This window comes from Triticum aestivum, chromosome 2B (genome assembly GCF_018294505.1).
Source record: "Triticum aestivum cultivar Chinese Spring chromosome 2B, IWGSC CS RefSeq v2.1, whole genome shotgun sequence".
Lineage (NCBI taxonomy): Eukaryota > Viridiplantae > Streptophyta > Magnoliopsida > Poales > Poaceae > Triticum > Triticum aestivum.
The window spans coordinates 616,402,158-616,428,200 of NC_057798.1; the positions used below are offsets into that span (position 1 = coordinate 616,402,158).

General features: G+C 39.8%; 1 protein-coding gene across 1 annotated transcript in view; it reads left to right on the forward strand.

Annotated features, from left to right (window-relative positions):
* The first annotated feature begins 985 nt into the window (after positions 1–985).
* Positions 986–26,043, forward strand: part of LOC123039328 (polygalacturonase ADPG1-like) — a 123,614-nt gene continuing 98,556 nt past the window's right edge. Inside the window, exons 1-4 of the mRNA XM_044462537.1 lie at positions 986–994; positions 1,227–1,341; positions 1,889–1,896; positions 3,405–3,536. Coding sequence (XP_044318472.1) covers positions 986–994; positions 1,227–1,341; positions 1,889–1,896; positions 3,405–3,536 — 264 coding nt within the window. The remainder of the gene's footprint in view (positions 995–1,226; positions 1,342–1,888; positions 1,897–3,404; positions 3,537–26,043) is intronic.

Here is a 26,043-nt window from a genome sequence, read left to right on the forward strand (position 1 = left end):
CCCAATGTGAAAGTTTTCCAATTTTTTGATTTTTTTTGAATTTTTTATGCCCGTTTCAAAATGCAGTCAAAACAGCGGGAATGACCGTTCCTAGCCAGTGGTTGAATCATGGAATTTTTTTGGTGTTTCTCTGATTAAATAGATACTTATGTACCTATAAATGATTTTCGGAAAAAATAAAGAGCAAACTACGAGGCAGTCGCAGTTCAAATTTGACCCGCTTCCAGCTGAATCGGCGGGAATTTGTCTTTTTCAACATCGGTGGGTCAAATTTTTTTACACCCAAACATTTGGTCAATTATGAATTAAATATGACCTAGTATTTTAGAAAAATGATTTGGTCCAATTGTGCAACAATTATTTGGTAGGTTCTTCACAAAAAAACTCATTTGGGGCACTCGAAAAATGATTTTTTTGTGTGCAATGCAAATGAAGACCACAAAATCATCATTGTTCGAAATCCTAAGATACACATATGTGCACAATATTGGGTTATTTAAACATACAACATGAGGCTAATATGTTGAGTGTTTACCCAAAATAAGAGGTTAAAAAATATAAAAGAGACAAAAGAAAGAAACACAATTACATAAGCTGGATTTTGATTGGTGGAACCATGTATGACACGGATCAATGACATGGCAGACATCCTGCCATCCATTGCTAGCAATCCCACGTCGATCCATCCATCCATCTAAAGAAAGGGGAAAAAACCCACCGCACCCACTCCTCGTCCTCGCGAACCCTACCCAACCACTCGTCGCTTCCTCCCCTTCCCATCCCCTCCCCTACCTCCCTCCCCATCCCCTCCCCGCCGCCACCACAGACCTTGCCTGTCGCCGCCGTGCACCAACCTCCCCTCCCCTTCCTTCCCTAACTACGTCGTCCACCTCCATCTTCATGTCTGACCGCACACAAACTCCCTCATCCTTCTCTGTTAGGGTTAGGGTTCGCGGTCGGAGCGGAGCGACACGGCGCGACGCTGATGGGATGGGTACCTGACGGACGGAGTTGGAGGAGAAGAAGGACCCCAACGTCTTCATCAGCCAACACCAAGACCAGCCTTCCATCTTCGACGCCGACGAATCCGCGAGCGACCACCCAGGATCTGCGGCCACGGCGGCGCCAGCGGCTTGGTCCGCGGTTGGTCCCTTGCTCCCTGTTGTTCTCTGCGTGTTTGGTCCGCGGTTGATTTCCGGTCGCCCTTGGGCGTTTGCTCTGTGCAGGTGTACACCGAGGGGACCCAAATTGTCATCTGGTGGTTCGAGAAGCTGATCATCTACGACGTCTGCGCAAGACCCAACCCAACCTGGTGGAGAACACCTCCGGAAGCTGGGATTGGTAATGTTCTCCTATTCTTGATTCCTCTTTACCTGATCAGATGCGTGATTTATTACTTACCTGGGAGCCAAATCCATGATTGGGAGGGTCCGATTTTAGTTGGCCTTGTTGATGTTCTTCAAGTCTAGCATCTAAGAGGACCAGACACGTGCAGTGATTAATTTGCTAGCTACATGTGGTTGGGGTCTGGTACAAGTAAAAGGGCTTTGGCATTTGTTCATTGAGCATATCCTGTAAGTCTGGACTGTAACGGGTCATGAATATAGCAATTTGGACAGGTTTATGGGGTCTGGTACATGCAAAGGGTTGTGGGTTGTGGCATTATCATTTCTGAGCCACGTAATAGGATCTGACTAAACACCTAGCCCACCTTGCCTGGTATGCTTGTATCTGCTACATGTTGTTTTGATCTTGATAGCTAGCAGCCTAGCAGCATGAAACTTGATTATGAAATCTCTATATGCTGTATAATTAATTGGGTCAATCTCGAATTTGTTGTGAATTGTAAGATGCTTTGATTAAATGTTTTTTGCCTTCTCGCGTGTAGGTGGTCAGGTGAGATAGCAAGTAGAGGTTCAGTCTGTTGGATTAGGATGGCGAGCTGCTGATTCAGGTTAACCAGGGGCAAAGTGTGGCAATATGATTTCTGCCTGACCCTCCAGACGGTGGGGAAGCAGAGTCGGCCGCTGGCGGGGGATGTGGGCAACGACCAGATCGTCGTCCTCTCCAAGCGAAGGGGACAACTCAACTAGGTCTACAGCTAACTCAACTTGACCCTGCTGTTGTTATGATTTCTGTAGTAGAAGCATGTTAAGAGACTCGGCTGTATTCATGGAGGTGCTTAAATATGTTCTGCTTAGCCTTAGGGCATGACTAAGGCGTGCCATATGTTCTGTTTGAAGTCACTTCCAAATAATCTACCATATTAGCGGCTTCAGTAATTATATCATTATTGCCTTGTTTTGAGACTTGCACAAAATTACTTGATGGCCAATATTTCAACACAAAATGCTGAATCAGGATGTGAAGTGATTTTATGGGTTTCTGGGGTTCTATTGACTAAATCCTATTATTAGTATACTTTTTTGTTCAACACTTGAATATCCTGCTAGCATGTTCATCCGAAATTACTAGATGGTTTTTGTTTGTGCAAGTGTCTTAGCATAGTAAATTAGTATACTTTTTTGATATCCTGCTAGCAAATGATTATTAGCACAGTTGAGTTCCAGATTTGTTTTAGGGGTGTGTGGGGGGGGGGGATACACTTTTAGGCTTTTTTGCTCCGATCGTGATTTCTGGATTTTGGCCTTGGCATTTGTCAAATGTTCCAAGTTCAGTTTTCACTAGAAATACTGTTGGTCGTAAGTACAGCAGTGCAAGCTATTCAATAATGGCAAATCTGCTGGTTATTAGCCATCTCTGGTTCACTAGTTATTTGAGGGACAGTAGGGCGATGAATTACTGTAAAATGCTTAAAATGTGAAGCCTGTAACACTTGACAAGCATAATATACTAATATACTGTACATTACTAGTAGAATACTTTTGCTCTCATTACAGTGCAAGAAATTCAATAGCAGGGAACACAATTACTTAACCATCTCTAACTAATCAGCCATTTAAAAAGCATTACTTATTAGGGGAGGGGTGGGTCTATTATTGTGCAACACTTGAATTCTTAGCACTGGCTAAGCATAATATATTTTTACTAATTCGTGTGTTTTCTGCTGTCTTTGAGAATATAAAAGAGCTCAAGTGCTTCAGTTGTCATTGTTGTGTGTTGTTTGATTTGTCAAACCCCAAGTTCAATTTTCACTAGGAATACAGTTGCTCTTGTCAGCGTGCAAGCAGTCCACTAATGTGAAATCTGCAAATATTTTATCATCCCTTACTAATCACCCATTTAATGGTTTAACATAGTGCATACATATATTTTATTAATTATCACCTCTTTTGGTGTCTTAACTAATAGTAGCAATATACAATATATCTGTCAAGTATCCGATTCACGGACCAACTGGTGAACTGAAGCGCTTGTTCTTGTTGATGCTGCTGTTGTTGCAGGACATGAAGCAGTGCAGCAGTAGCCAGTTTGCAAGGATGCTCAAGATTGCTGTCTGGTGCCTCACATCTCCTGAAAATCACTTCATCACCCTACGCCCGCTGGTGGCTGCACTGCATCACGTGCAGCCGGGAGTGCGATGCCAGGCTCGTCGTGCCCATGGGGGAACAGGTGAGGCCATCGGATTCTGCCGTCATCGTCGATGTATCACATACTTTTTTAATTTCCTGGTGTTGTTCTGTTGGCTCGTCTCAGTAGGATTTAGTTTGGTGAGGGTTGACATGATTGGTGATGCTGTATTATTGTGTCTGTTTGAATTGTGTCTGACTGCTCAAACGATGCTCATAGCGTTTCTGTTAGCCTGCGTTACAACTCATTTTTTTATTTAAAGAACAACCAAGTGGCACAGTGGTTCTACTTCTCATAAATTGACAGAAAGGTTCTAGTATGTTTTCATTTGCAAGTAAAACTCGACCTTCTTTTAGTTGAGTGAATATGTTTCTGATATGGAACGTTTTTGTTTTTGTTGCAATGCATGAACAAGTCGGTGGTCAACTCATGAGCATTTTTCCATATGGTTTAATATGCAGACAACAAGAGAGCTAGTGATGCTATGTTAAAATTAATGTGTACTTGTCAATTCTAGCGATCCTGTTCTAATTAATGTGTATACTACAAGCCCTTGTTTTCCTGTCTTAATGCATGCACAAAAGTCCAGTTATCTTCTGAAAAATTGTTTGTGCATTTTTCAGTTTCTCAAATACAAAGTAGCTTGCTCCTTTCAGTTCATGCATTTTGTTCATAACCATTTTGTTTTATAACATGCAGATGATTGCCTTCATTCGTGTTTTGACGTGAGCTCTAGGCCGAAGTTGGAAGAAGCAAGGCATGCATGACCTAGGCATGCATGCATGCTCTCTTATCCCTCCTGCTCCTAGGGAGATGCAGGACTGTTGTTGTAATGTTGGCCTTGGAATTTGGATGTACTGCTGATTTTGCTGAGAATTTGATGTATATGTCCTTGCTAACTTGTTATTCAAATGCTGGGAGTTATGTACATATTCTTAGAATAATATTGTTTACCTGAAATGCATTTCTGTACTGGAAAATATATTGGCATTGAATCTGGTTTGTGGAATGGATACCTGACTTGTGGGACCCATTTATGAAAATAATTTGAGCAGTTTTGAAATTTCTGTCAAGTGGGCCCAATGTGTGAGATGATGACAAGTGGCACCCATTTGATTGGTGGGATCAACTCTAAAATATAATGGGCCAAACACTGTTAAAAGGCCATGGCCCAGAAATAAACAAAAGGTCAATTTGTTGGGCTTGGCCCATGAAATCAACCAAAAATAATAGGAAAAAATGTAGAAAGGCTGAATTGTTGGGCTCGGCCCATATAAAACACCTAATCGGACCGGGCTGAATCTTGTCAACGACCTTTTCAATTGGTCGTAATTTTGCCACGTCGGATCCGACGTGGCCTGGGCAGACAGCCAGTGACCAAAACAAAAGGTCATGGGTTCAACGACCTTCTGTTTTGGTCGTAAACGTCTACGACCTTCTCACAGAGAAGGTTGCTATAGTCAGTTAACGACCCTCAGCTTTTGACCTTCTATTTTTGGTCAAAAAAGGTCGCAAATGAAAAACAATGACCTTTCAATGACCAATAGTCAAGGTCACAAGTTGACATATTTCTTGTAGTGAATCTAGCTCATCAATATCAGATTTAGTGGCAAGTAAACATGCACTTTTCAATTTAATTTCAGAAGCAACACTAGATGGTTTACTATTAGGCTTCATTTGTTGCTCAAATTCTTTTGCCACAATCTGATTTTCACTCTTATTTTTCTCCTGTTTTGCTTTATTAGCTCTATTAATATCATCTTTCAAAATGGAATCAGGAGTCATAGGAAGCAAAGTAATAATTTTATCCTTATGAACAAGAGTATACTGATTATTTCTACCATGGTGTACAGATTTTTTATCAAATTGCCATGGTCGACTAAGTAATAAGGAACATGCTTGCATAGGTACCACATCACAATCAACATAATCAGCATATGTAGAGATACTAAAATGCACACGAACAGTACGTGTTACCTTAACCTTGCCGCTGTTGTTGAACCATTGGATGTAGTAAGGATTTGGATGTGGTCTTGTGGTGAGAGATAGCTTCTCCACCATCTCCATTCTAGCCAAGTTGTTGCAGCTCCCTCCGTCTATGATGACGCGCACAGAACATTCCTTCACAACTCCCTTTGTATGGAACAAATTGTGCCTCTGATTTTGCTCAGCTTGTGTGACCTGCACACTCAAAACACGTTGAGAAACTAAACATTCATACCTGTCAGTGTCTTCAGGAGCCATGTATTGCGTCTCATGATCAGAATCATCTCCACCATGTTCTTCACGTGTAATAAGAGCCAAAGTCTCGTCATCATAGTCACTAGCGGACTCATACCCACCATCCTCAGTAGCAATCATCACATGCTGATATTTGCATTCTCTTGCATAATGACCTCTTCCCTTACAACGACGACAAATAATATCACTTGTGTGCCCTATTGATGCCATGGAAGAAGAAGAACTCTGTGCAGGCCCGACAGGTGCGCTCTTGGCAGATAATGGTGGTTGTGCCTGCTTTCTTGTATCATGGCTGGAGGTGGCACCTGATGGAGGTGCTGGTGCAGTTGAAGTACAAGATGCACGCGGTGTCCATGATGAAGGTCGGCCTACAGAAAAGTTAGTTTGGGCCAATGCTTGTTGATCCTGCACTTCACGTGCAGCTTTACAAGCAAGATGGAATAAATGAGTGATATTAGTATACTCCTTATACTCTAGAATGGTCTGAATCTCTCTATTTAATCCACCCAAAAAACGTGCAAGCATAGCTTCATTCTCCTCAACAGTACCACATCTAATCATGCCAGTTTGTAATTCCTGATAATATTCTTCTAAAGAATTTTTCCCTTGTCTTAAACGCTGCAATTTTTGAAGCAATTCATGTTGATAATATGGTGGAACCCAACGAGTATGCATATCAGTTCTCAAAGCAGCCCAAGTAGTTGGAATAGGATATAATCTACAATGTTCAGACCACCATACACATGCAAAACTAGTGAAAGCATAAACAGCACCAGCAACCCGTCTCTCCTCGGGATATTGTAAACATGTAAAACGTTGTTCAGAGTCTAACTCCCAAGTAAGATATATATCAAGAACATATCTACCCTCAAATGGTGGAATATTCAATTTCAGTTTAGGAATATGGTCATTATCTCGTACCTGAGGTGGTGGTGCAGGCCTACCATTGCGATTATATACCTGAGGTCGACCTGCTGGTGGTGGTGCTGGTGGCTGCACGTAGTTATGATTTTGATCAACCTCATCCTCGTAATAGTCCTCCACCTCTGCAATAGCAGCAGGAGCTACAGAAGCACCAACAGCAGTAGCAGGGGCACCAGAATTTTGTCCTGACTCAATAGGAACACGCTGTGCTCGTCCTACTGTATCGCAGCGTAGAGCTGGTTGTGGGAGACGTTTGAGTAATTCATCAAACTTGGCGTCCAACTTGGTGTCAATTGACTTCTGAATGTCATCCATCTTCTCCATTGCCTTTCCAAAACTGACCATCACGTCTTCCACCTGTTGACCCAACATTTGATGAAACTTATCATGAAGCTCCTTGTTCGTCATGTTCTCCCAGTCAATCTCGTCGGCTTGTGTTCCTGCCATAGTTAGCAGCAATAGAAACAGACAAGAATATGATCCTACAGACTACTAGAATATGGTGGTGGTGGGGTGTCACAAATCCGTCAAGCGAATCTCAAATTCTTACCAGTTCTTACCCAGCAGTAGGTGGTAATCGGCAACCGTTGTAGTCAAAACGCTGAAAGCTTGGATAGAGAGATTACCAGGGAGAGTCAAACGCACGACGTAGATGTATGTGGAGATGGGAAGGCTTATAATATGGTAGCAAAAAGGGTCAGCAATAATCAATTCAGAGAGATGCAAAGTTGAATAAACGCTCACCAACGGTACTGTGCTGGTCCTAGGCTAGACCGTGCTAGAGACGCGAGCCTAGAACACTAACAAAATCACGGCGTGACACGTAATCAAGGGAGGAGCACACTCTGAATATTTTTATTTTTTTCACTTCTTTTGCACTTTTTTTCCTCTTTTTTTTTTGCTCCGCAGCAAATTTTTTTCAAAAAAGTCTACAAATGGTCTAAAAACTGCCAAGCCAAAATTTTCCAGAATTAGTTTTTTTTAAACTGGAACTATTTTTCTTCTACAGGTAGCACGACAATTCGGGAGTCCTACTCTGTCATGACTCGGAGTATGGCGTGATCTCGAAATCCAAAACAGAGTAACAAAATACTGGACTCGGACTAGGACTGGTGGCGGAGATGAATCTCGTGGAACTCGGACTGGTGGCGGAGATGAATCTGGTGGAACTCGGACTAGTGGCGGATATATGTTGCAGGTGGACTCGAATTGGCGTGATGGCGACGGATATGTGGTGGCGTATATGGACTCGGTTTGGCGGTGAATATATGGTGGTGGTATATGGCAGCGCCGGTGAAGTTGGTGCGGTGGTGGTATATGGCAGCAGCAAAGATGATGATGCGGTGGTGATATATGGCAGTGGCGACGTGACAACCTGTGAACAGAGCTCTAAACTCTAGAGGACTAGACGCTAAGACCAGCAACTTGACACGACGATGCAACCGCAAATTCAACAAAGCAAATACAGAAAAGATTATGCAAAGGCTCAGATTGGTTCGGATAGGATGAACTAACCCTAATTTTTTTGGCTTTTTCGTGGAATATAGGTATGAAGAAACAGACTCGATCTAAACTACCAAAAACTATAAAATCTCACTAAGCAACCTGAAAATCTGGTACCACTTGATAGAGGCGAGGGTCCTAATCTTTCGATGAGATGATAACTATCGATTTGGTGGAGACGACTTTGACGATCCGACTACAAACGTGCACGACGTTGTGCCTTAGCAATCGCTAAACCAACTCCGAGAGGTTATTGACCATGCTGGAGTACGATCAACCTGACCACGAAGGTCTATTCCTGCAAGCAATCAAATAACAAGCAAGAATATGATTAAGCAATCTGAATGTTGCGAGTATGGATGAAGTATTGATAAAAGTGGGGTTTAATAAGAGGTCTTGGTCTGGTCGTTGGACACAAACGAACTACACGAAGTTGCAGCGATGGCTAACTTTTAACTAAATAAAACCCAAAGTCTAAACGCTGCCCTAAGGGCTGTATATATGGAGGAAGAGGGGGGAATTTCGTGGCCCTTGGTGGAGGGGTCCGAAATCAACCCAATCTCTTGTTTCCCCACACATATGGACTCTAAAAATAGCCTATACTTATGTATTTCGAAATTACATGGGCCTGGCCCAATAATAAGGTGACGCAACACCTAGAATAGTCTCGGGACAAAATTTATGAAGTGGCATCTTGTATATTTCGTCCAAGGCTTCATGCACCCATTATGGTGGCTTCAAAGTCCTGAAATCATCACTTGTAACTCCGTTCTTGTTCCCCTTGCGCATGCCATCATCTCCATGCTTGTTCTTGCTCCAATGTCCATCCTTCTCCAATCTAGGCCCTTCATTTGTAAGCAAAACAAATGTATCCAATTTAGGCAGCATCATATTCTCATGAACATTAGAATCATTACCAAGAAACGAAAGTACCTGATAATTTAATTAGCGTGCGCGAGCTCTAGTAACTGGTCCAGTATATGTAGCAGTAGGGGCTGTGGGTGTAACAATGGTATTGATGTCCTCATCACCTTCCCTCACATTGGATAATGCTCTAATAATGATGATCATCACACTTTTATTTACTTACAACTCAAGAATTACAACTCGATACTAGAACAAGTATATGACTCTATGTGAATGCCTCATGCATATGAGAACAATATGACAATGATGGTGTGTGTCATAATAAAACGGAATGGTGGAAGTTGCATGGCAATATACCTCGGAATGGCTATGGAAATGTTATAAGAGGTAGGTATGGTGGCTATTTTGAGGAAGGTATATGGTGGGTTTAATGCACCGGCAAAAGTTGCGCGGTACTAGAGAGGCTAGCAAAGGTGGAAGGGTGAGAGTGTGTATAATCCAGGGACTCAACATTAGTCATAAATAACTCACATACTTATTGCAAAAGTTTATTAGCAATCAAAGCAAAGTACTAATATGCATGCTCCTAGGGGGATAGATTGGTAGGGAAAGACCATGGCTCGTCCCCGACCGCCACTCATAAGAAAGATAATCAAAAATAAATCATGCTCTAACTTCATCGCATAACGGGAGACCATACGTGCATGCTTCGGAAATCACAAACCTTAACACAAATATTCTTACTAATCCACAATTACTCTCTAGCATGACTCTAATATCACCATCTTTATATCTCAAAACAAATGCAAGGAATCAAATTTCTCATATATTCAATGATCTTCATGAAAGTTTTTATTTATCCCTCTTGAATACCCATCATATTAGGACTAAATTTATAACCTAAGAAAATTGCCATACTATTTTTAAGACTCTCAAAATAATATAAGTGAAGCATGAGAATTCATCAATTTCTACAAAATAAAACCACCGCCGTGCTCTAAAAAGATATAAGTGAAGTACTAGAGCAATTACCTAACTCAAAAGATATAAGTGAAGCACATAGAGTATTCTAATAAATTCAAAATTAATGTGTGTCCCTCTCAAAAGGTGTGTATAGTAACTACAATTGTGGCAAACTAAAAAGCAAAGACCCATATAATACAAGACGCTCATACCAAAACACATATCATGCGGTGAATAAAAATATAGCCTCAAGTAAATTTACCTATGGATTGAAGACAAAAGAGGAGATGCCATCCGGGGCAACCCCAAGCTTAGATGCTTGGTTGTCCTTGAGTATTACCTTGGGGTGCCTTGGGCATCCCCAAGCTTACGCTCTTGCCACTCCTTATTCGTAATCCGTCAAATCTTTACCCAAAACTCGAAAACTTCACAACACAAAACTCAACAGAAAACTCGTAAGCTCCGTTAGTATAATTAAAAAATCACCACTTTAGGTACTCTTATGAACTCATTTTAAATTTATATTGGTGTTATATCTACTGTATTCCAACTTCTCCATGGTTCTTACCCCCTGATACTACCCGTATATTCATCAAAATAAGCAAACAACACAATGAAAACAGAATCTGTCAAAAACAGAACAGTCTGTAGTAATCTGGAAATTTAGTATACTTATGTAACTCCAAAAATTCTGGAAAATTAGGAAAATCTGGGAAATTTGTATATCAATCTTGTGTAAAACTTTCAGATCAAAATTACCTTTCTATGAATTTTCAAAATTCCTTAACTCGGCACAAAAGTTTCTATTTTTCAGCAAAATCAAATCAACTATCACCATAGACCATCCCAAAGGCTTAATTTGGCACAAACACTAACTAAAACTCTTAAACACAATAAAAAAAGGTAGCATAATTGTGTATTTATTGAAAAATAGAAGCAAAAAAAGAAAAAAAATGGGTTGCCTCCCAACAAGCGCTATCATTTTATGCCCCTAGGTAGGCATAATGCAAAGATCTAGGTGTTGTCACCTTTGGTATTTGATTCTTCGATTGCAAATCCTAATTTCCTAGGGTTTTCATTAGGTTCGTCAATGAGCACACTCCTAGGTAGGGAATCAAGAAATTAATTTGTAAGGGTAGGTTCCTTAATCATATTGATAAAAATAGGGTAAATACTTATCATCTTGAGATCTTCTTTCCCTTTGCTAGATGATCCACCCTTATTTTTAGGAACATAGAAAAACTTGGTATTTTTATTAGGAGGAAATTCTGGGGGAGTTTTGATAGACGAAAAAGCGGAACCCAAATTGATAATAATTTCTTCTATTTTCTCGATTCTAGCGGAACCTTGTTCTACCCTCTCCTCAATTACATGATCTTCTCTTTTAGGGTTTATAGAGTGATTCCCACCTAAGATCCAATCTGAGTGATATGGTTATGAATATTTTTATCCAAATTTTCAATATGCTCTACGGTGGAGATTTTATTCTCAATATTATCAAGCCTTTGCATTACATGTCCAAAGTTAAAGTTGTTTCATTAATCATGATGTGTGGTGATCCTACCAAATTTACCATAGCATTGTAAGCATACATAGTGTGACTACCCAAGAAATTACCTCCAGTAATTGTGTCTAGCACGTATCTATACCAAGTAGTAACACCCACATAATTTTTTTGAAGAAGAACGGTAGTGGATTGCTTACGAGTAGATCTATTTTGAGCATCACAAATTCTATATGCCAAACATCTTTTAAATTCTCTCGTCCCCTTTGCTTAAAATTAATAACCTCACTTTCGGGGGTACCGGTAATGATAGAAGGCTAGCCATGATAGGAAAGTAAGCAATCTAGCACACAAGCAAACAAGAAGCAAATATAAAGGCGAACGGAAAGAAGGCGAATAAAAAGGCAAATATTTTCGTGTTTTTCTGAAAACGTTTTAGAGGTGGGGGAGATGAAAATGAGAGGCAAATGGTGAATAATGTAAGTGCAAGAGATGAGAGTTTATGATAGGTACTTGGTAGGATTGATGTAGAACCTCCCCGGCAATGGCGCCAGAAATTCTTCCTACTACTCCTTGAGCTTGCGTTGGTTTTTCCCTTGAAGAGGAAAGGGTGATGCAGCAAAGTAGAGATAAGTATATCCCTCGGTTAAGAACCAAGGTATCTGATACATCCATTTTGCATCATGCTTTTTATTGATATTTATTGCATTATGGGTTGTTATTACACATTATGGTACAATACTTATGCCTTTTCTCTCTTATTTTACAAGATTTACATGAAGAAGAAGAATGCCATCAGCTGGAATTCTGGAGTTGAAAGGAGCAAATCTGAGAGACCTATTCTGCACAACTCCAAAAGTCCTGAAAATTTATGAAGAATTATTTTGGAATATATAATAAATATTTGGCGAAGAAAATACTAGAGGGGACCCACCAGGAGGCCACAAGCCTGGGGGCGCGCCCTACCCCCCTAGGCGCGCCCCTAGGGCTTGTGGGCCCCCTTGCAGGCCTTCGGTGCCCATCTTCTGCTCTATGGAGGGTTTTGACCTGGAAAAAAATCATAAGGAAGCTTTCGGGATGAAGCACCACCGTCTCGAGGCGGAACCTGGGCAGAAGCAATCTAGGGCACCGGCGGAGTTGTTCTGCTGGGGAAATTTCCCTCCTGGAGGGGGAAATCAGGGCTATCGTCATCACCAACGATCCTCTCAAAAAGAGGGGGTCAATCCCCATCAACATCTTCACCAGCACCATCTCCTCTCAAACCCTAGTTCATTTCTTGTATCCGATCTTTGTCTCAAAACCTCAGATTGGTACCTGTGGGTTGCTAGTACTGTTGATTACTGATGCTAGTTGGTTTATTCGGTGGAAGATCAGATGTTCAGATCATTGATGATATTTAATACCCCTTTGATTATGAACATGAATATGCTTTGTGAGTAGTTACGTTTGTTCCTGGGGACATAGGAGAAGTCTTGTTATAAGTAATCATGTGAATTTGGTATCCATTCGATATTTTGATGAGATGTATGTTGTCTTTCCTCTAGTGGTGTTATGTGAACGTCGACTACATGACACTTTACCATGATTTGCGCCTAGAGGAAGGCACTGGGAAGTAATAAGTAGATGATGGGTTGCTAGAGTGACAGAAGGTTAAACCCTACTTTATGTATTGCTTCGTAAGGGGCTGATTTGGATCCACATGTTTCATGCTATGGTTAGATTTATCTTAGTTCTTATTTTGTAGGTGTGAATGCTTGCGAGAGGGGTTAATCATAAGTGGGAGGTTTTTGCATGTAAGGACAAAACCCAAGCACTGGTCCACCCAAATATCAAATTATCAAAGTAACGAACGCGAATCATATGAGCATGATGAAAACTAACTTGACAATAATTCCCATGTGTCCTCTTGAGCGCTCTGCTTTATATAAGAGTTCCAGGCTTGTCCTTTGCTACCAAAAGGATTGGTCTACCTTGATGCATCTTATTTACACTTGTTACTTGTTACCCGTTATGAATTATCTTATCACACAACTATGTGTTAATGATAATTTTAGTGCTTGCAGAGAATACCTTGCTGAAAACCGCTTGTAATTTCCTTCTGCTCCTCGCTGGGTTCGACACTCTTACTTATCAAAAGGACTACGATAGATCCCCTATACTTGTGGGTCATCAAGAATCTTTTCTTGCGCCGTTTCTGGGGAGTGAACGCCTTTGGTAAGTGGAATTTGGTAAGGAAATGTTTATTTAGTTTGCTGAAATTTACTGTCACTTGTCACTATGGAAAATAATCCTTTCAGGGGCTTGTTCGGGGTATCTTCACCTCGACTGGTAGAGCAAGAAGTTGCTTCTCAACCTATTGAACCTACTGAAATATTTATTATGAAATTCCTTCCGGTATGATAGGGAAACTGCTAGCTAATCCTTATGTAGGAGATGGAACATTACATCCTGATATGCATCTAATCTATTTGGATGAAGTTTGTAGATTATTTAAGCTTGCAGGTTTGCCCGAGGACGAAGTCAAGAAGAAGGTCTTCCCTTTATCTTTGAAGGAGAAGACATTGACATGGTATAGGGTATGCGATGATATTGGGACTTGGAACTACAACTAATTGAAATTAGAATTTCATCAGAAGTTTTATCCTATGCACCTAGTTCATCGTGATCGAAATTATATCTATAATTTTTGGCCTCGTGAAGGAGAAAGTATTGCTCAAGATTGGGGGAGGCTTAAGTCAATGTTTTGTTCATGCCCCATTCATGAGCTCTCAAGAGAAATTATTACTCGGAATTTTTATGCTCGGCTTTCTCGCAATGATCAATCCATGCTCGATACTTCTTGTATTGGTTCTTTTATGAAGAAGACTATTGAATCCAAATGGGATTTATTGGAAAGAACTAAACACAACTCTGAAGATTGGGAACTCGACGAAGCTAAGGAGTCAGCTATAAACCTTAAGTTTGATTGTGTTAAATCTTTTTTGGATACCGATGCTTTTCATGAATTTAGCACTAAATATGGACTTGACTCTGAGATAGTAATTTCTTTCTGTGAATCATTTTCTACTCATGTTGATCTCCCTAAGGAGATGTGGTTTAAATATCGTCCTACCATTGAAGTGAAAGTAGTAGAACCTATTAAAGTTGAAGAAGAAACTATTACTTATAATGTTGATCCTGTTATTCCTGCTGCTTATATTGAGAAACCACCTTTCTCTGTTAGGATAAAGGATCATGATAAAGCTTCAATTGTGGTCCGTAGGAGTCATACTAGAACACCTACACCCTCTGAGCAAATTTAAGTTGAACCTAGTATTGCTATGATTAAAGATCTCTTGGTCGATAATATTGATGGGCATGTTATTCATTTCTATGATGAAGCTGCTAGAATTGCTAGATCCGATACTAAAGATAAACATAGACGTATTGCTGGCACGCATGTTGTTTTTGTTAAAATAGGAGATCATTGTTACCATAGCTTATGTGATTTGGGTGCTAGTGCGAGTGCAATTCACTTTATTTAATATCAAGAAATTATGAATGATATTGCACTTGCTGATATAGAAGATATAGACATTACTATTAAGCTTGCCAATAGAGATACTATCTCACCAATTGGGATTGTTAGAGATGTTGAACTCTTGTGTGGGAAAATAAATACACTACTAACTTTGCTGTTCTTGGTTCCCCACAAGATGATTTTTGTCCCATTATATTTGGTAGACCTTTCTTGAGCACTATCAATGCTAAAATAGATTGTGAGAAAGAAACTGTTAGTGTAATTTTTGGGGACATGTACCATGAGTTTAATTTCTCCAAATTTTGTAGAAACCCCCATGAAAAAGAATTGCCTAGTAACGATGAAATTATTGGTCTTGCTTCTATTGTTGTGCCTCCTATTGATCCTTTAGAACAGTATTTGCTAGACCACGAAAATGATATGTTTATGAATGAAAGAAGGGAATTAGATGAGATTTTCTTTAAACAGATGCCTATCTTGAAATACAATTTGCTTGTTGAGAATATTGGAGATCATCTGCCACCCAAGAGTGATCCTGTTTTCGATCTTAAGCAATTGCCTGAATCTTTGAAATATGCTTATCTTGATGAAAAGAAGATATGTCATGTTATTATTAGTGCTAACCTTTAAGAGCATGAAGAAAAGAAATTACTGAAAAATCTGAAAAAGCACCGTGCTTCTATTGGATATACTCTTGATGATCCTAAGGGCATTAGTCCCACTCTATGTCAGCATAAAATTAATATGGAGCCTGATGCCAAACCATTTGTTGATCATCAACGATGGTTAAATCCTAGGATGAACGAAGTGGTAAGGATTGAAATATTAAAACTTCTGGAAGCAGGTATAATTTATCCTATATCTGATAGTAGATAGGTAAGCCATGTTCATTGTGTCCTTAAGAAGGGAGGTATCACTGTTGAATGAATTAATGCCACAAAGAATTGTCATAGGTTATAGAATGGTAATTGATTTTAGAAAATTAAACAAAGATGCCAGGAAAAAATCATTACCCTCTACCTTTTATTGATCAAATGCTAGAAAGACTATCAAAACATACACACTTTGGCTTTCTAGATGGTTATTCTGGTTTTTCTCAAATATCTGTGTCACAAGAGGATCAAGAAAAAGTTAGTTTTACTTGCCATTTCGGTATCTTTGCTTATAGACGTATGCCTTTTGGTTTATGCAATGCACCCGCTACCTTTCAAAGATGTATGACTGCTATATTCTCTGACTTTTGTGAAAAGATTGTTGAGGTTTTCATGGATGATTTCTCCGTTTATAGAACTTCTTTTGATGATTGCTTAAGCAACCTTGATCGAGTTTTGCAGAGATGTGAAGAAACTAATCTTGTCTTGGATTGGAAGAAGTTCCACTTTATGGTTAATGAATGTATTGTCTTGGGGCATAAAATTTCTGAAAGATGTATTGAAGTTGATAAAGCTAAAGTTGATGCTATTGAAAAAATGTCGTGTCCTAAAGATATCAAAGGTATAAGAAGTTTCCTTGATCACGCTGGTTTCTATAGGAGGTTTATCAAAGACTTGTCTAAAATTTCTAGGCCTCTCACTAATCTCTTGCAAAAAGATGTTCCATTTGTTTTTGATGATGATTGTGTAGAAGCATTTGAATATTTAAGAAAGCCTTAATTTATACACCTATTATTCAACCACCTGATTGGAACCTAGAAATTCTGTGTGATGCTAGTGATTATGCTGTTGGTGCTTTTTTAGGACAAAGAGTTGATAAGAAATTAAATGTTATTTATAATGTTAGTAAAACTCTAGGCAGTGCTCAAAGAAATTATGCTACTACTGAAAAAGAAGTTTTAGCAGTTGTATTTGCTTGTGATAAGTTCCGATCTTATATTGTTGATTCCAAAGTAACTGTTCACACCGATCATGTTGCTATTAAATACCTTATGGAAAAGAAAGATGCTAAACCTAGACTTATTAGATGGATTCTCTTGCTACAAGAATTTGATTTGCATATTATTAATAGAAACGGTGTTGAAAACCTTGTAGCAGACAACTTGTCTAGGATAGAAAATATTCTTGATGACCTACTACCTATTGATGATAGCTTTCATGATGAACAATTAGCTATCATAAATGCATATCATAGTGCTCCATGGTATGTTCATTATGCTAATTGCATTGTTGCTAAATTTATACCACCTAGTTTAACATACCAGCAAAATAAAAAGTTTTTCTATGATTTAAGACATTACTTTTGGGATGACCCATGCCTTTATAAAGAAGGAGTAGATGGTGTTATTAGGAGTTGTGTACCTGAGCATGAACAAGAACAAATCTTACGCAAGTGTCACTCCGAGGCTTATGGAGGACATTATGCTGGAGATAGAACTGCACGCAAGGTATTACAATCTTGTTTTTGTTGGCCTACTCTTTTCAAAGATGCTTGTAAGTATGTCTTGTCTTGTGATGAATGTCAAAGAATAGGTAATATTAGTAGACGTCGGGAAATGCCTATGAATTATTCACTTGTTATTGAACCATTCAATGTTTGGGGCTTTGATTATGTGGGAGCTTTTCATTCCTCTAATGGGTATACACATATTTTAGTTGCTGTTGATTACTTTGCTAAGGCTGGTCATAATGGGAGTAACTTAGCTAGTAACATAGCGCTCTTCGAGAAAATTCTGCTTATGTGGCAAGTAATTAATGAGAGGTGGTAACATAATATGTTACTGTAACATAGTGCTTTCCAAGACAAGATGAGTCTATGAGCTAGTAAATGAAGCCATCTATGATACTACTATTATGTTACTTTGCATTATGAAGGTAGTAACTTAGACTAGTGTCATATGCATGACACTAGTCTAAGTTACTCCCCACTATGACCAGCCTAAGACTAGCCACAGTGCATAGTAACATACACTAGTAACATACACATATCCCTAGACTATGTTACTACCTTCATAGTGGATAGTAACATAAGTGTGGTAACATGCAAAGCTTCATTTATTAGGTTATAGACTCATATTGCATTGGGACATGTGATGTTACAGTAACTAGCTAAGTTACTGTAAATACCTCTCTCCTCATTAACTCATTGCCACATAAGCAAATTTGCTGAGTTGGACTCGATGTTACTGCTGAAGTTACTCCCATTGTGGCTAGTCTAAGTGGGTAGAAGCTATTCCAACTAGTAGTGCTAATCATAACACTCCTATTAAATGCTTAAAGAAGTTATTTTTCCGAGGTTTGGAGTCCCTAGATATTTACTGACTGATGGTTGTTCACACTTTATTCATGGTGCTTTCCATTAATTGCTTTGCTAAATATGGTGTCAACCATTGAATTACATCTCCTTATCATCCTCAGTCTAGTGGTCAATTAGAATTGAGCAATAGAGAAATTAAATTGATTCTGCAAAAGACTATCAATAGATCTAGAAAGAATTGGTCTAAGAAGCTTGATGATGCACTATGGGCTTATAGAATTGCTTATAAAAATCCTACGGGTATGTCTCTGTATAAATGGTTTACGGAAAAGCATGCCACTTACCTCTTGAACTAGAACATAAAGCTTATTGGGAAATAAAATATCTCAACTATGATTTCAAACTTGCTGGTGAAAAGAGGTTATTTGACATTAGCTCACTGGATGAATGGAGAACCCAAGCTTATGAAAATGCCAAGTTGTTTAAAAAAAGTTAAAAGATGGCATGACAAAAGGATACAAAAGCATGAATTCAATGTAGGTGACCATGTCTTGCTATACAACTCTCCTTTAAGATTTTTTGCAAGAAAGCTTCTCTCTAAATGGGAAAGTCCTTACATTATCGAGGAGGTTTATCACTCTTCTGCCATCAAGATCAACAACGCCGAAGGCACTAACCCGAAGGTGGTAAATGGACAAAGAATCAAACATTATATCTCAGGTACTCCCATAAATGTTGAAAGCAATATTATTAATACCATAACGTAGGAGGAGTACATAAGGGAGAGCCACTCAAAGGTTTCAGACCCCGAAAAGAAATAGGTATGAGGTCCGATATGTAAACCGACTCCAAAACTTTTCTGATGGCAATTTTACTCTGTTTTGGAATGTTTAAAAAATTAGGAAACTAAAAAGTAGTGTGAAAAGTGCACGAGGAGGCCCCAAGCCCTGGGGGCGCACCCTACCCCCCTGGGCGCACCTCCCTGGCTTGTGGCCACCTTGTGTGCCCTCCGGACTCTGTTTTCTTGTAGTATACTTCTTTTAGCTGGTAAAAATTGATTATATAATCTCCCGAAGGTTTTGACCATCGTACAATGGAAAAAATCCTCTGTTCTTGTTTCGAGCTATTTTTCTGACAGATCTAGATAGCTATGACGTCTCTGAATGCTCTGAAGGACAAGTTCTTCGAGAAGGTCATCAACCCATACCTTGCGGAGGTGATGCAACACCCTCAAACCATCGAGATGCATGAGGGGGTGATGCACACCCGCGATGTTCAAGGGCCAAGAAAGGCCAGAAGCATGGAGACAAGGCTCGAAGCAATGGAGCAGCAAGTTTTCAAGCGCTAAGGGATGGTGGAACGCGGACTCAACGCCATTCACTCCATGATCAGGGAATTTACCTGTCACCACAAGTTGGACGCCAAGGATATCAGAGAGGCCATCTTCAAGCTCCATGAGAAAATCGAGCCTCTCCAAGCCCAGATCTATGACCTGCAAAACCAAAACTGTGAGTATGAATACAGATTTAAAAGGATGAGTTTGGCTACAGATTTGAGGATCCCGGTGACTCGTTCATCTTTCTATGATGGTGAGCCTATGCACTGGAAGATGGAGGACAAGCCTACAACATCATCAACTTCATCATCACCACCTCCGAAGAAAGAGATCTAAATACATGGGTATGGGCACTCCCCTTGGCAACTGCCAAGCTTGGGGGAGGTGCCCCAGTATCGTATCACCATCACATCTTTACCTTTATCATTTTTCTTAGTTCGATCCTTTTGGTTATATCTTGGTTTAGTAGAATAAAGTTTTAGTATGATCTAGCTTTGAGTTTTTTTCTCTATGTTCCCCTTATGTAATCGAGTCCGTGAGTTATTTAATAAAGAGTAGTTTTGAGTTGAGGGCTTTTCTGTCTTACTATGATCTTGAGAAAGAGAAAAGGAATAAAAGGAGTAAAAAGACCATATAACGATCTTATGGAGAGTGATGAGACTTCAAATATAAGAAGTATGATGAATAAAATTTGTTGGGAGTTGACAAACATAGTTTTGGTCACTATTGAAATTAATAGGAAGTAATAAAGAAAGAGAGGTTTCACCTATAAATATATTATCTTGGACATATTTTGTGATTGTGAGCACTCATTAAAATATAACATGCTAAAAAGTTGATGTTGGACAAGGAAGACAACATAATGGGTTATGTTTTCTTATATCCAATAGAAGTTATATTATCATGGATCCTTGATACGTCCATTTTGCATCATGCTTTTATATCGATATTTATTGCATTATGGGTTGTTATTTCACGTTATGTCACATACTTATGCCTATTCTCTCTTACTTTACAAGGTTTACATGAAGAGGGAGAATGCCGGCAGCTGGGATTCTGGGCTGGAAAAGGAGCAACTATTAGAGACCTATTCTACACCACTCCAAAAGTCCTGAAACTCCAAGAAAGTCATTTTTGGAATTAATAAAAAATACTGAGCGGGAGAAATACCAGAGGGGGGCCACCCACTGTCCACAAGGGTGGGGGCGCGCCCTACCCCCCTGGGCGCGCCCCCTGCCCCGTGGGCCCCCTGGAAACCTTCCGGTGACCATCTTCCACTATATGGAGTCTTTTACCCTGGAAAAAATCATAAGCAAGCTTTCGAGAAGAAACACCGTCGCCACGAGTTGGAACCTTGGCGGAACCAATCTAGGGCTCCGGCGGAGCTGTTCTGTCGGGGAAACTTCCCTCCGGGAGGGGTAATCACCACCATCGATCCTCTCATCGGGAGGGGGTCAATATCCATCAACATCTTCACCAGCACCATCTCCTCTCAAACCCTAGTTCATCTCTTGTATCCAATCTTTGTCCCAAAACATCAGATTGGTACCTGTGGGTTGCTAGTAGTGTTGATTACTCCTTGTAGTTGATGCTAGTTGGTTTATTCGGTGGAAGATCATATGTTCAGATCCTTAATGCATATTAATACCCCTCTGATTATGAACATGACTATGATTTTTGAGTAGTTATGTTTGTTCCTGAGGACATGGGAGAAGTCTTGCTATAAGTAGTCATGTGAATTTGGTATTCGTTCGATATTTTGATGAGATGTATGTTGTCTCTCCTCTAGTGGTGTTATGTGAACGTCGACTACATGACACTTCACCATTATTTGGGCCTATAGGAAGGCATTGGGAAGTAATAAGTAGATGATGGGTTGCTAGAGTGACAGAATCTTAAACCCTAGTTTATGCGTTGCTTCGTAAGGGGCTGATTTGGATCCATATGTTTCATGCTATGGTTAGGTTTACCTTAATACTTCTTTTGGAGTTGCGGATGCTTGCAATAGGGGTTAATCATAAGTGGGATGTTTGTCCAAGAAAGGGCAGTACCCAAGCACCGGTCCACCCACATATCAAATTATCAAAGTAACGAACGCGAATCATATGAGTGTGATGAAAACTAGCTTGACGATAATTCCCATGTGTCCTTGGGAGCGCTTTTCTCTATATAAGAATTTTTCCAGGCTTGTCCTTTTGATACAAAAAGGATTGGGCCACCTTGCTGCACCTTATTTACTTTCATTGCTTGTTATCCGTTATGAATTACCTTATCACAAAACTATTTGTTACCTACAATTTCAGTGCTTGCAGAGAATACCTTACTAAAAACCGCTTGTCATTTCCTTCCGCTCCTCATTGGGTTCGCCACTCTTACTTATCAAAAGGACTATGATAGATCCCCTATACTTGTGGGTCATCAAGACACTTTTCTGGTGCCGTTGATGGGGAGTGAAGCGCCTTTGGTAAGTGGAACTTGGTACGGAAAAATTTATATAGTGTGCTGAAATTTACTTTCACTTGTTACTATGGAACATAATCCTTTGAGGGGCTTGTTCGGGGTATCTTCACGCCGACCAGTAGAGCAAAGAGTTGCTCCTCAACCTACTGAACTTACTGAAAATGTTTGCTTTGAAATTCCTTCGGGTATGATAGAGAAACTGCTAGCTAATCCTTTTGCAGGAGATGGAACATTGCATCCTTATTTACACCTAATCTATGTGGATGAAGTTTGTGGATTATTTAAGCTCGCAGGTATGCCCGATGATGTTATCAAGAAGAAGGTCTCCCCTTTATCTTTTAAGGGAGATGCATTGACATGGTTTAGGCTATGTGATGATATGGGATCATGGAACTACAACTGATTGAAATTAGAATTTCATCAGAAGTTTTATCCTATGCATCTTGTTCATCGTGATCGTAATTATATATATAATTTTTGGCCTCGCGAAGGATAAAGCATTGCTCAAGCTTGGGGGAGGCTTAAGTCAATGTTATATTCATGCCCCAATCATGAGCTCTCAAGGGAAATGATTCAAAAAAATTATGCTCGGCTTTCTCTCAATAATCGCTACATGCTCGGTACTTCTTGTACTGGTTCTTTTATGATGAAGACTATTGAATTCAGATGGGATTTATTGGAAAGAATAAACGCAACTCTGAAGATTGGGATCTCGACGAAGGTAAGGAGTCAGGTATGACACCTAAGTTTGATTGTGTTAAATCTTTTATGGATACCGATGCTTTTCGTGAATTTAGCACTAAAATATGGACTTGACTCTGAGATAGTAGCTTCTTTCTGTGAATCATTTGCTACTCATGTTGACCTCCCTAAGGAGAAGTGGTTTAAATATAACCCTCCCACTGAAGTAAAAGTAGTTGCACCTATTAAAGTTCAAGAAAAGACTATCACTTATAATGATCCTATTGTTCCTACTACCTATATTGAGAAGCCCCCTTTCCCTGTTAGGATAAAGGATCATGCTAAAGCTTCAACTATGGTTCGTAAGAGTAATACTAAAACACCTACACCGCCTGAGCAAATTAAAGTTGAACCTAGTATTGCTATGGTTAAAGATCTCTTGGCTGATAATATTGATGGGCATGTTATTTACTTCTGTGATGAAGCTGCTAGAATTGCTAGACCTGATACTAAGAATAAACATGGACCTGTTGTAGACATGCCTGTTATTTCTTTTAAAATAGGAGATCATTGTTATCATGGCTTATGTGATATGGGTGCTAGTGCTAGTGCAATAGCTCATTCCTTATACAAAGAAATTATGCATGATATTGCACCTGCTGAGATAGAAGAAATTGATGTTACCATTAAGCTTGCCAATAGAGATACTATTTCACCAGTTGGGATTGTTAGAGATGTTGAAGTCTTGTGTGGGAAAGTTAAATATCCTACTGATTTTCTTGTTCTTGGTTCCCCACAAGATAGCTTTTGTCCCATCATATTTGGTAGACCCTTCTTGAATATTGTTAATGCTAAGATAGACCACGAAAAGGATGTTGTTACTATTGGTTTGGGGGATATGTCTCATGAGTTTAATTTTGCTAAATTTCGTAGACAACCCCATGATGAAGAATTGCCTAGTAAAGATGAAATTATTGGTCTTGCTTCTATTGCCGTGCCTCCTAATGATCCTTTAGAGCAATATTTGCTAGACCATGAAAATGATATGTTTATGCATGAAAGAAGGGAGATAGATGAAGTATTCTTTAAACAGGGACCTATTTTGAAACACAACTTGCCTATTGAAATTCTAGGGGATCCTCCACCACCCAAGGGTGATCCCGTGTTTGAGATTAAACCATTACATAATACTCTTAAATATGCTTATCTTGATGAAAAGAAGATATATCCTGTTATTATTGGTGCTAACCTTTCAGAGCAGGAAGAGGAGAAATTGTTGAAAACTCTGAAGAAGCACCGTCCTGCTATTGGTCCCACTCTATGCCAACACAAAATAAAATTGGAGAAAGACGCCAAACCAGTTATTGATCACCAACGACGGTTAAATCTTAAGATGAAAGAATTGGTAAGAAAAGAAATACTAAAGCTCCTGGAGGCAGGTATAATTTATCCCGTTGCTGATAGTCAGTGGGTAAGTCCTGTCCATTGTGTCCCTAAGAATGGAGGTATTACTGTCGTTCCTAATGATAAAGATGAATTGATCCCACAAAGAATTGTTACAGGTTATAGGATGGTAATTGATTTCCGTAAATTAAATAAATCTACTAAAAAGATCATTACCCTTTGCCTTTTATTGATCAAATGCTAGAAACATTATCCAAACATACACATTTTTTCTTTCTAGATGGTTACTATGGTTTCTCTCAAATACCTGTGTCAGCAGAGGATCAAGAAAAGACCACTTTTACTTGCCCTTTTGGTAATTTTGCTTATAGACGTATGCCTTTTGGTTTATGTAATGCACCTGCTACCTTTCAAAGATGCACAATGGCTATATTCTCTGACTTTTGTGAAAAGATTGTTGAGGTTTTCATGGATGATTTCTCTGTTTATGGATCTTATTTTGATGATTGCTTGAGCAACCTTGATCAAGTTTTGCAGAGATGCGAAGATACTAATCTTGTCTTGGATTGGGAAAAGTGCCACTTTATGGTTAATGAAGGAATTGTCTTGGGGCATAAAATTTCTGAAAGAGGTATTGAAGTTGATAAAGCTAAGGTTGATGCTATTCAAAAGATGTCGTGTCCTGATGACCCGCAAGTATACGGGGTAGTTGTAGCCTCTTTCGATAAGTAAGAGTGTCGAACCCAACGAGGAGCTAAAGGTAGAACAAATACTATCTCAAGTCCTATTGGCCACTGATACAACTCTACGCACGCTTGACGTTCTCATTACCTAGAACAAGTATGAAACTAGAAGTACTTTGTAGGTGTGATAGGATAGGTTTGCAAGATAATAAAGAGCACGTAAACAAAAACTAGGGGCTGTTTAGATAAAGATGCAATAAAGTAAATATAGCGAGTGTGGAAAAGTGGTGGTAGGAGTTGTGAAAATTGTCCCTAAGCAATTGACTACTTTACTAGACCAATAGCAAGTATTATATGTGGGAGAGGCCACTGCTAGCATGTCATCCCTGACTTGGAATTCTATGCACTTATGATTGGAACTATTAGCAAGCATCCGCAACTACTAATGTTCATTAAGGTAAAACCCAACCATAGCATTAAGATATATTGGTCCCCCTTCAATCCTGTATGCATCAATTTCTATGCTAGGTTGAAGCTTCTGTCACTCTAGCCCTCCAATACATAGTCCTATCAACATACAACTAACCCTATGGTGTGATCCACGCGCGCGCTCATATGATGGGCACCAAAGGACAACAACATAACCACAAGCAAATTAAATCAATCATAGCAATTCATCAACCACCAATAGGACAACGAAAATCTACTCAGACATCATAGGATGGCAACACATCATTGGATAATAATATGAAGCATAAAGCACCATGTTCAAGTAGAGGGTACAGCGGGTTGCGGGAGAGTGGACCGCTGTAGATAGAGGGGGGGGGGAGGTGATGGAGATGTTGGTGAAGATGACGGCGGTGTTGGTGAAGATCGCGGTGATGATGATGGCCCCCAGCGGCGTTCCGGCGCCACCGGAAGCAAGGGGGAGAGAGCCCCCCTTCTTCTTCTTCTTCCTGGACCTCCTCCCTAGATGGGAGAAGGGTTTCCCCTCTAGTCTTTGGCTCCCATGGCTTGGGAGGGGCGAGAACCCCTCCGAGATTGGATCTATCTCTCTGTTTCCGCGTTCTCACATTCTACCCCTTCACCGTTTCTTAAATATCCGGAGATCCGTAACTCCGACTTGGGTGAATCTTTCGACTAGATTTTTCTCGTAAAATTAGCTTTCTTGTGCCAAAAGAAGAGTGTCAACCGCCTTACGGGTGGCCCACGAGAGCCCAGGGCGCGCCCAGGAGGG